At 43.1% G+C, this 10,921-nt stretch overlaps 1 protein-coding gene across 5 annotated transcripts in view; it reads right to left on the bottom strand.

Annotated features, from left to right (window-relative positions):
• LOC139533702 (plexin-B2-like) overlaps positions 1-10,679 on the bottom strand; it is a 54,914-nt gene extending 44,235 nt beyond the window's left edge. The window contains exons 1-2 of one of the 5 annotated variants that reach the window (XM_071331996.1): positions 10,455-10,679; positions 6,283-6,396 (exon numbers count right to left, since the gene is read on the bottom strand). In XM_071331996.1, the coding sequence (XP_071188097.1) occupies positions 6,283-6,331 (49 nt within the window). In that variant the 5' untranslated portion in view covers positions 6,332-6,396; positions 10,455-10,679. Of the gene's footprint in view, positions 1-6,282; positions 6,397-9,951; positions 10,121-10,142 lie in introns of those variants that run through there. The other 4 variants (XM_071331993.1, XM_071331994.1, XM_071331997.1 and 1 more) reach the window with 4 other exon arrangements.
• Positions 10,680-10,921: the final 242 nt, after the last annotated feature.

A 10,921-nucleotide genomic window follows, 5' to 3' on the forward strand; every position in this document is an offset into this window, starting at 1 on the left:
CCAGGAAAGGATCAGGAGAGGAGAGGATCAGGTGAGGAGGACCAGGAAAGGATCAGGAGAGGAGAGGATCAGGTGAGGAGAGGACCAGGAGAGGAGAGGATCAGGAGAGGAGGACCAGGGAAGGATCAGGAGAGGAGAGGATCAGGAGAGGAGACGATCAGGAAAGGATCAGGAGAGGAGAGGAGGATTATGGGTAAATGTCAGATGCGGAGGACGGTGTGCGTGTCTGTGTACACTGAGCCAGCCACCCTGTCATTCAGCCAGTAGTGAAAGAAATATGACCGAATACAAACAGTGTAGCTATTCCCTCCGCAAGGCAATCAAACAAGCTAAGAGTCAGTATAGAGACAAAGTAGTGCTCAGACACGAGAGGTATGTGGCAGGGTCTACAGTCAATCACGGACTACAAAAAGAAAACCAGCCTCGTCACGGACCACGGTGTCCTGCTCCCAGACAAACTAAACAACTTCTTTGCTCGCTTTGAGGACAATACAGTGCCACTGACACGGCCCGCTACCAATATCTGCGGACTCTCCTTCACGCAGCCAACGTGAGTAAAGCATTTAAAAGTGTTAACCCTCGCAAGGCTACCGGCCCAGATGGCATTCCCAGCCGCGTCCTCAGAGCATGCGCAGACCAGCTGGCTGGTGTGTTTACGGACATATTCAATCAATCCTTATCCCAGTCTGCTGTTCCCACATGCTTCAATAATTGTAGTTTGAAACTACAGGTGTTCCTATAATGTACAGATATTATAAAATTCCTTTCAGGTTGGAGGGGAAGCAGGAGCCAGTTAAAGAAAAATAGTGAAGCAAATCTTCTTCCTCATCCTCTGTAACAGATGAGACTGCCAGAGGAGATCTGTTAACTAACATATGACTGTTGAGATGAGACTCCCAGAGGAGATCTGTTAACTAACATATGACTGTTGAGATGAGACTCCCAGAGGATATCTGTTAATTAACATATGACTGTTGAGATGAGACTCCCAGAGGAGATGTGTTAACTAACATATGACTGTTGAGATGAGACTCCCAGAGGAGATCTGTTAACTAACATATGACTGTTGAGATGAGACTACCAGAGGAGATCTGTTAACTAACATATGACTGTTGAGATGAGACTCCCAAAGGAGATCTGTCAACTAACATATGACTGTTGAGATCAGACTGCCAGAGGAGATGTGTTAACTAACATATGACTGTTGAGATGAGACTGCCAGAGGAGATCTGTTAACTAACCTATGACTGTTGAGATCAGACTGCCAGAGGAGATGTGTTAACTAACATATGACTGTTGAGATCAGACTGCCAGAGGAGATGTGTTAACTAACATATGACTGTTGAGATGAGACTGCCAGAGGAGATGTGTTAACTAACATATGACTGTTGAGATGAGACTGCCAGAGGAGATGTGTTAACTAACATATGACTGTTGAGATGTAAATGAGAATGGATAACTGTAGACCGAGAGATGAATCACAGCTGTAGTGGAGTGTGAGGCTGCTGCTGCGTCCTTGGGAAGTGGCCGTGAGCAGCACTCTGTGTGTGTGTGTGTGTGTGTGTGTGTGTGTGTGTGTGTGTGTGTGTGTGTGTGTGTGTGTGTGTGTGTGTGTGTGTGTGTGTGTGTGTGTGTGTGTGTGTGTGTGTGTGTGTGTGTGTGTGTGTGTGTGTGTGTGTGTGTGTGTAGCGGGTCTGTGGGGGGATTCCAGGGCGTCAAGGTGTAACCAGCAAGGTTTTCCTAATCACAGTGTATCGAACCCCCCTCTTATCTCACACACAAACGTCAACAAATTACAAAAGCGTGTGCGTACACACACACACACACACACGTGTATTAACACACTTGGGCTAGGACAATACCAGTATCACTATACTCCTTAGTATCGTGGCAAGAAAACAAAACACCGAGAGGATTTAAGTTCTTTAGGAAAACAGCCCTACTGTTGGAAACAAACATCACTATGTTGTCATCCAGAGTCACATTTATTTATTTTCCAAGATACAGATTCAAATGTTTTACATACAGCAGGTTTTTAAAGAACCAAAGAGTTTGATCTGCTTGGTGTTGCGATACTGGTATCATCACAGCCCGAACACACTCCCCCACAGCTGAAAGACAGTGGCAGGCAGCAGGTTGTCACGTTCCTGACCTTATTTCCTTTGTTTAGTCTGTGTTTAGTTGGTCAGGACGTGAGCTGGGTGGGCATTCTATGTTTTGTGTTTCTATGTTTGGTTTGTTGTTTGGCCTAATATGGTTCTCAATCAGAGGCAGGTGTTTGTCATTGTCTCTGATTGGGAACCATATTAAGGTAGCCTGTTTGCGCTGTTGGTTTGTGGGTGATTGTTTCCTGTCTTTGTGTTCTGCACCAGATAGGACTGTTTTCGGTTTGCACATTTATTGTTTTGTAGCTTGTAGTGTTCACGTTATTATTCTTTATTAAACATGTTGAACACTAGCCTCGCTGCGTTTTGGTCCTCTCCTTCATCCCAGGAAGAAAGCCGTTACACAGGTCCTTGTTAGAAGGGACAGACAGGAGGTACAGCTGAGATTGGCTCCAACCACCACTCATCATGACCAGTATTACTTTATTGATCACCTGACAAATAGGGTTGTTATGGATGGCTGGATGGACGGCAGGCGCACGTGTGTGTGAGAGGGGAAGTGGATAGGCTATGTCAAAGTGAAATATTTACATAAACAAATAAGCAAGGCTTTCCAGGTACAGGCCAACAACCTTCATAAACTCATTGCCCTCCGGCCCGCACACCTCAGTCCCCTCCCACACACCTCAGTCCCCTCCCACGCACCTCAGTCCCCTCCCACACACCTCAGTCCCCTCCCACACACCCCAGTCCCCTCCCACGCACCTCAGTCCCCTCCCACACACCTCAGTCCCCTCCCACACACTTCAGTCCAACTCCCACACACCTCAGTCCCCTCCCACACACTTCAGTCCAACTCCCACACACCTCAGTCCAACTCCCACACACTTCATGCTGAACACACCTCAGCCCCTATCTCACCTCTTTCCCACCCAGACAGAGACAGGGCAGTGGAATGCTGCTGGTCTTATCACTGTGGAATGCTGCTGGTCTTATCACAGTGGAATGCTGCTGGTCGCTGTTCACAGTCTGATAAGACTAAATGGAACCGGGGTCATTTCAGAAGGCTGTGGTGAAATGACCAAACACCGACACAAGCCAGGGACGGAATGTACTGTAAGAGCGTGTCTGTGTGTGTGTGTGTGTGTGTGTGTGTGGTGGGGGGGGGGGGGGGGGGGGGTTTATTTGTTCCAGCCTGGTAATATCCTGCCTCTGTTTGTCCGAGGTACGTACATCCCCAGGGCAGCAGTGTTAGCCTAAGCCACCTTCACCACAACCCACACAGAGGACATGCTGAGCTTCTGGTCATTGAAATTCAGTTCACCAAGCGTTCAATCAGAGAGCTAAAACTATCCCTCTACCTGAATGACATACCACTTGTTTTATTCATTCATTTCTGGAGAGAGCAACTTCTCCCAACCATCTAGGAACAGTTTGGTGACGAACAATGCCTTTTCCAGCATGATGGAACACCTTGCCATAAGGCGAAAGTGATAACTAACAAAACATCGATATTTTGGGTCCATGGCCAGGAAACTCCCCAGACCTTAATCCCATTAAAGAACTTGTGGTCAAAAAGAAGGGTCAACAATGCAAATATTGACTCTTTGCATCAACTTCATGTAATTGTCAATAAAAGCCTTTGACTTGAAATGCTTGTAATTATACTTCAGTATTCCATAGTAACATCTGACAAAAATATCTAAAGACACTGAAGCAGCAAACTTTGTGGAAATTAATATTTGTGTCATTCTCAAAACTTTTGGCCACGACTGTACACACACTGCCATCGTCATGGAGAAAACAAATCGCTCCAATCATGGCAGGAAATAAAGGAGAAAAGGGAGGGGAACAAAAAGAGAGCGAGATGTGGAGAAAGAGAGAAATAAAGAGAGGGGTGGAGTAACATTCCTGACAACACACCTCCAGCTCCACTGATCTCAGTTCACTGTAATGAGAGGAGAAAGGCAGCAGGCTCTGGGAGCAGGAAATACCAATCTGATCACAGAACAGTGTTGAGAGGAGAAAGGCAGCAGGCTCTGGGAGCAGGAACTACCAATCTGATCACAAAACATTGTTGAGAGGAGAAAGGCAGCAGGCTCTGGGAGCAGGAAATACCAAACTGATTATAGAACAGCACAGGGCTGGCTGCTGGAACAGTCTAGAAACAGACAGCAGAGCAGAGTGACTGTTCACACTACTCTGAGTAGGTAATGCTTAATCCATTGTTTATATATAGCTCCCTCACTGGCATGTATAATGGAGGTTTGGTAGGAATAATGATTAATGATTAATGGGCAGATCGCTACTTTATCTTAAAGCTGCAATATGTACCTTTTTAGGCAACCCAACCAAAATCACATTGAAAAGTGTTTTATAGATCTGTCACTCTTTGAAAGCACGTCTAAGAAGCGGTAGATCTATTCTGTGTGCACTATTTCTATGCTAAGCATTCTTAACTGACTTACCTAGTTAAATGACTGAGGTAAAGACAGTTTTAAGTTGGAGATTCGATGGATATCCGCGCTTTCAAACCACTTGAGCCACAGACTCCAAATAAGTGTCACGATGATGGAAAAATTGCGCACAACATTGCACAGGTCTTATTTTCACGATTTGGACATTAATTCGCTTTCCAAAGCTAATAAACATGTGGAAATGTGAGCAGCATTTTGTATTCCAAATTGAATTAGTTAGGGAGCGTAAACATAGTACAAACTTTTTTTACATTCAAATTTCAATAGTTCCTTGGTCATGTGACCTAATGTTTTCAAAAAAGGTTCAGTATGTCCACTGACTACCCTTCTATATTGCACACCATTTAGTTTGTCCATTTTCATCTCATATGGTTTTACATGAATTTTTTTAAATGTAGAATTTCAATAGCTCCTTGGTCATGTGACCTGGTGACTTCAAACACGGTTCAGAATGTCCATTCAGTGGGCCTACACATTGCACATCCTTTGGTTTGTCCATCTTTATCTCACATTGTTTTACATGAATTTTTCAAAATGTAGGATTTCAATAGCTCCTTGGTCATATGACCTAATGTCCGCTGAATACCCTTCTATATTGCGCACTCTTGTTTGTGTACTGTAAAATCACGCGGTGTAACGTACATTTTTCATAGTTTCAAATTTGCAATAGCTCCTTGGTCATGTCATTTACACACCTAAGAAGCATGCAGTGGATATACACCCATATAGCATAACCTCTAGTCAGGTATCTTCTATATTGTTGCACATTAATATTAGTTTGACAATTAGGGGGTTCAGTCCAGTTTTGTGTTTACCCTTTTCTTTAATATTTATCTATAATAATTGGTAGTTCTAAGTACCTATTTTCCCTGTTTTTTATTTTTCCACAGTATTTAACAATAGGAGAGAGACAGATAATATCTCCTTTCATCGTTAATATCAACCATAAAGGAAAAGGGCAAAGTACGAGAGTCATGTTATTAATTGTCCAAAGCAGGGATGGAGAGTGAGCTGGTGAGGTAGGCTGCAGTGGGTTTGCTGGTCAATACATATACTGAACATGTAACCACAATAATGGTGGCCAGTATATCAATAAAAATGTAATATTGACAAATTAAACAGAAATTGTAGACCTTTAATCTTTTCCAACATGTCAACAGAAACTTAACTTCAATTAAATATGAAACATTTCACAGTGTTAACTTTCTCTTTATCCCTGGTTGATGTCCATGTCAGAGCCTCTTCAGTGTGGATGGGGTATAGCATACATTTTCAACAACAAAGACTGCACTTCCAGTTTGTGTTCTTTACTCTGTTGAACTCTTTTGTCTTCATTCCTAGTTACAGCACATGGAACCACCGTTGGCATGCAAAACATTTAATCAAAACAAAACGTAACACCTTATAAATAATATCAAATATCAATGCAGTATGACGAATTAGCCATCCATTGTGTTATATCATAAATTGTCTTACATGCCGTCACTGTTGTCAAAAGATTATAAACATGTTAAATAAAGTTACTAACTCAGTCAGTCTTTGGACCACATCCAGGTTCTTTATCAGTGACACACATGAAGCAGTTGTTGGCTTTGTTGAACTCTGAAATCATAGGCATGAACTGAACATATGGCTGTCCCACACAACTACATAAAAAGAAAGAATTTTTCATTTACTTTGAATTAAATGTCATTACATACCAGACATTTTCAGTATATCCTCAGACATTTCTTTTCGCAGTTGCTCCATGTGTTTTTGAAGGTTCCATATCAATTTGGGATGTTGGGGAAGTTCTGTGCAACTTCCTTGGCCATCTACACCAAAACATAAAATAGAGTTTTTGACCTAATTGTCACATTATTGAAAATATAACTATCAAACATGCATTACAAAGACCCCGCAGCCGAAGGTGTCCTGCTGCATGGTGTGAGTTATTTCCCCTCCTTTCCACTTTATGTCCGCCCAGTCGTCTTTTCCATGGCAGGATCTTCTCATTTTGAAGTACTCTCTTTTTTATGTAAACATAATGGAATTCTGATTAGTTATAGGCAAATGAATACACAGGCCAAATGTGTATGCTGTTTTCCTTATCACTATAATCTAGTAGTAATTTAGTAGTAGAGGTCATTTCCTTTATGCCCTGTTTTACACACACACACAGCCTAAATTATAGGCACTGAACTATTTACAGAACAATAATAAAAGTAGCATATAGGATCCAACCCTATCAGTGTGAATACATGTAGAGCGTTTGTAGACTTTAAGAAAAAAATATAAAGTGACAGTTTCATCAGTACGTGCTTAAAGAAAGTCATATCATAAAGATCACAGATGACAGTGCCCACCAAATCTATGACCAATAGAGAATGAATTGTAAGCACCAAAGTGTGTTTGTCAAAATAATATCTGAAAATGTCAGTTGTTGAACATAATACTTCTATTTGCAATAGCAATTTATGATATATGCAGTTAAGGAATATTCCATGTACCAACACTACATGTAGGACGGACATTCCCACATACAGTATTTTTAAAATTGTAAAATTTCACCTTTAATCAACCAGGTAAGCCAGTTGAGAACAAGTTCTCATTTACAACTGCGACCTGGCCAAGATAAAGCAAAGCAGTGTGACACAAACAGCAACACAGAGTTACACATGGAATAAACAAACGTACAGTCAATAACACAATACAAAAGTCTATATACAGGGTGTGCAAATGAAGTAAGATTAGGGAGGTAAGGCAATAAATAGTTCGTAGTGGGGAAATAATTACAATTTCGCAAATAAACACTGGAGTGATAGATGTGCAGAAGATGAATGTGCAAGTAGAGATACTGGGGTGCAAAGAAAAAAATATATATAAATAACAATATGGGGATGAGGTAGTTGGATGGGCTATTTACAGATGGGCTATGTACAGGTGCAATGATCTGTAAACGGCTCTGATAGCTGATGCTAAAAGATAGTGAGGGAGATATGAGTCTACTGCTTCAGTGATCTTTGCAATTTGTTCCAGTCATTGGCAGCAGAGAACTGGAAGGAAAGACAGCCAAAGGAGGAATTGGCTTTGGGGGTGACCAGTGAAATATACCTGCTGGAGCGCTTGCTATGGGTGGGTGCTGCTATGGTGACCAGTGAGCTGAGATAAGGCGGGGCTTTACCTAGCAAAGACTTATAGATGACCTGGAGCCAGTGGGTTTGGCAATGAATATGGATTGAGTGCCATGCAACGAGAGCATATAGGTCGCAGTGGTGGGTAATATATGGGGCTTTGGTGACAAAACGGATGGCACTGTGATAGACTGCATACAATTTGCTGAGTAGTGTTGGAGGCTATTTTGTAAATGACATCGCCAAGTCAAGGATCGGTAGGATAGTCAGTTTTACGAGGGTATGTTTGGCAGCATGAGTGAAGGATGCGTTGTTGCGAAATAGGAAGCCGATTCTAGATTTCATTTTGGATTGGAGATGCTTAATGTGAGTCTGGAAGGAGAGTTTACAGTCTAACCAGACACCTAGGTATTTGTAGTTGTCCACATATTCTAAGTCAGAACCGTCCAGAGTAGTGATGCTAGGCGGGTGGGCAGATGCGGGCAGCGATCGGTTGAAGAGCATGCATTTAGTTTTACTTGCATTTAAGAGCAGTTGGAGGCCACAGAAGGAGAGTTGTATGGCATTGAAGCTCGTCTGGAGGTTAGTTAACACAGTGTCCAAAGAAGGGCCAGATGTATACAGAATGGTGTTGTCTGCGTAGAGGTGGATCAGAGAATCACCAGCCGCAAGAGCGACATCATTGATGTATACAGAGAAAAGAGTCGGCCCGAGAATTTAACTCTGTGGCACCCCCATAGAGACTGGCAGAGGTCCAGACAACAGGCCCTCCGATTTGACACACTGAACTCTATCTGAGAAGTAGTTGGTGAACCAGGCGAGGCAGTCATTTGAGAAACCAAGGCTGTTGAGTCTGCCGATAAGAATGCGGTGATTGACAGAGTTGAAAGCCTTGGCCAGGTCGATGGATACGGCTGCACAGTATTGTCTTTTGTCGATGGAGATTATGATATCGTTTAGGACCTTGAGTGTGGCTGAGGTGCACCCATGACAAGCTCGGAAACCAGATTGCAAAGCGGAGAAGGTACGGTGGGATTCAAAATGGTCGGTGATCTGTTTGTTAACTTGGCTTTCGAAGACCTTAGAAAGGCAGGGTAAGATAGATATAGGTCTGAAACAGTTTGGGTCAAGAGTGTCTCCCCCTTTGAAGAGGGGGATGACCGCGGCAGCTTTCCAATCTTTGGGGATCTCAGACGATAAGAAAGAGAGGTTGAACAGGCTAGTAATAGTGGTTGCAACTATTGCGGCGGATAATTTTAGAAAGAGAGGGTCCAGATTGTCTAGCCCAGCTGATTTGTAGGGGTCCAGATTTGGCAGCTCTTTCAGAACATCAGCTATCTGGATTTGGGTGAAGGAGAAATGGGGAGGCTTGGGCAAGTTGCTGTGAGGGGTGCAGAGCTGTTGACTGTGACTGACAAATCACTGCCGATACTGTGATTAAAAAGAGCATATGAAACATTGTTTTTCATGAGGCCTACCTGTGCACCTTCCTTTAAGCACCTCTGTTTGAACACCTCTCCTGTCCTTGATCCATTCCACATACAGCCATTTGCGGATCTTTTCAGTGTCCATGTGAAAGATAGTTATTGCGAGGATGGAACATTTGTTGATTTAAAAAAATAATAGCTAACACCCATGTAATATGAAGGCCTGCAAATATGAAGGCCTCTAATAGCATGAGATGAAAGTACACAAACAAGAGTGTGCAATATAGAAGGGTAGTCAGCGGACATTAGGTCACATGACCAAGGAGCAATTGAAATTCTGGACAAACCAAAGGGTGTGCAATGTGTAGGCTTACTGAATGGACATTCTGAACCTTGTTTGAAGTCACTAGGTCACATGACCAAGGAGCTATTGAAATTCCACATTTTGAAAAATGTATGTAAAACCATGAGATGAAAATGGACAAACTAAAGGGTGTGCAATGTGTAGGCCCACTGAGTGGACATTCTGAACCTTGTTTGAAGTCACCAGGTCACATGACCAAGGAGCTATTGAAATTTTACATTTTGAAAAATTCATGTAAAATTATGTGAGATGAAAATGGACAAACTAAAGGGTGTGCAATGTGTGTCTATGCCATCGGGTTAGCTACAACTAGTTTTGAAAGTATTTGGAGTAATGGTTAAAGAGCTATTGAAATTTTAAATGTTTGATTTGTCACTATGTTGACGGTCCCTAACTGCTTTTGGTGGACGTAAGGAAAACTACGGGCGAATATCCGTCGAATATCCAACCTGAAACTGACTTTACCTCAGTCCTTCTATGCTCTTTTCTTGACTCGCTCCCCAGTTGTAAGGACACAAGACGTTTCTACCAAGCATCTGGTGGCTCGTTGTAATCCCAATGTCAGAGAACCAGACCTGGTTCGATTCCTTCACATCATTCTTAACCAAACTCAGCCGCTGAGAAGTTCAAATACACAGCCATGACCGGTCGCTTACCTCAGGAATTGGTAGTTGAACACGAACTCGCTGTCCTAATCGGTTCGTCTCCTCTCTTTTTACAACCAAAACCCGAACGAAGTCCTATTGTCTACGTTGTCACCGTCCGTAAAAAGTTCAGATCTTCCCCGGGAGAGAAAACATTGTGAGATGTCGAATGGAGCGAGCGAGCAACGACGCTCTAAATCCCAGGAAATATGACACGGTTTGGAAGTTTGGCACTTTCCCCACGACAAGAGATTTTTCTTCACGCCCAAAAAACGTAAACACAGAATGAATTCAGATGTGTTTCAGATTCAAAGACGAACACACCTTTGGTTTAAGTCCGCCCTGATGAATTGGCAAGAAACTGCACGTTGAACTGTAAGCACCCGCGGTACAGCAGCCAAGAAAAATAGGGATGGAGTATCTTCTCTCACTCCTCCCCCTCTCTCTCCCAAGAAAATACACAGAGCCTGTACGGATCAGTTTACACACAAGACGGGGAGAGACTCTGCAAACTATCGTTGAAGCCGGAGAAAAACAACTGAGCCCTACACCCTCTTCTTTTCAGTGGCAGCGCCCAAGAAAAAGAGGGATGGAGTATCTTCTCTCACTCCTCCCCCTCTCTTTCCCAAGAAAATACACTGAGCCTGTACGTATCAGTTTACACACAAGACGGGGAATAAGGAGAGGGGAGGACTGTCGATAGAATAGGGAGAGGGGAGGACTGTCGACAGAATAGGGAGAGGGGGAGGACTGTCGATGGACTAGGGAGAGGGGAAGACTGTCGATGGACT

Source organism: Salvelinus alpinus, chromosome 11 (genome assembly GCF_045679555.1).
Source record: "Salvelinus alpinus chromosome 11, SLU_Salpinus.1, whole genome shotgun sequence".
Lineage (NCBI taxonomy): Eukaryota > Metazoa > Chordata > Actinopteri > Salmoniformes > Salmonidae > Salvelinus > Salvelinus alpinus.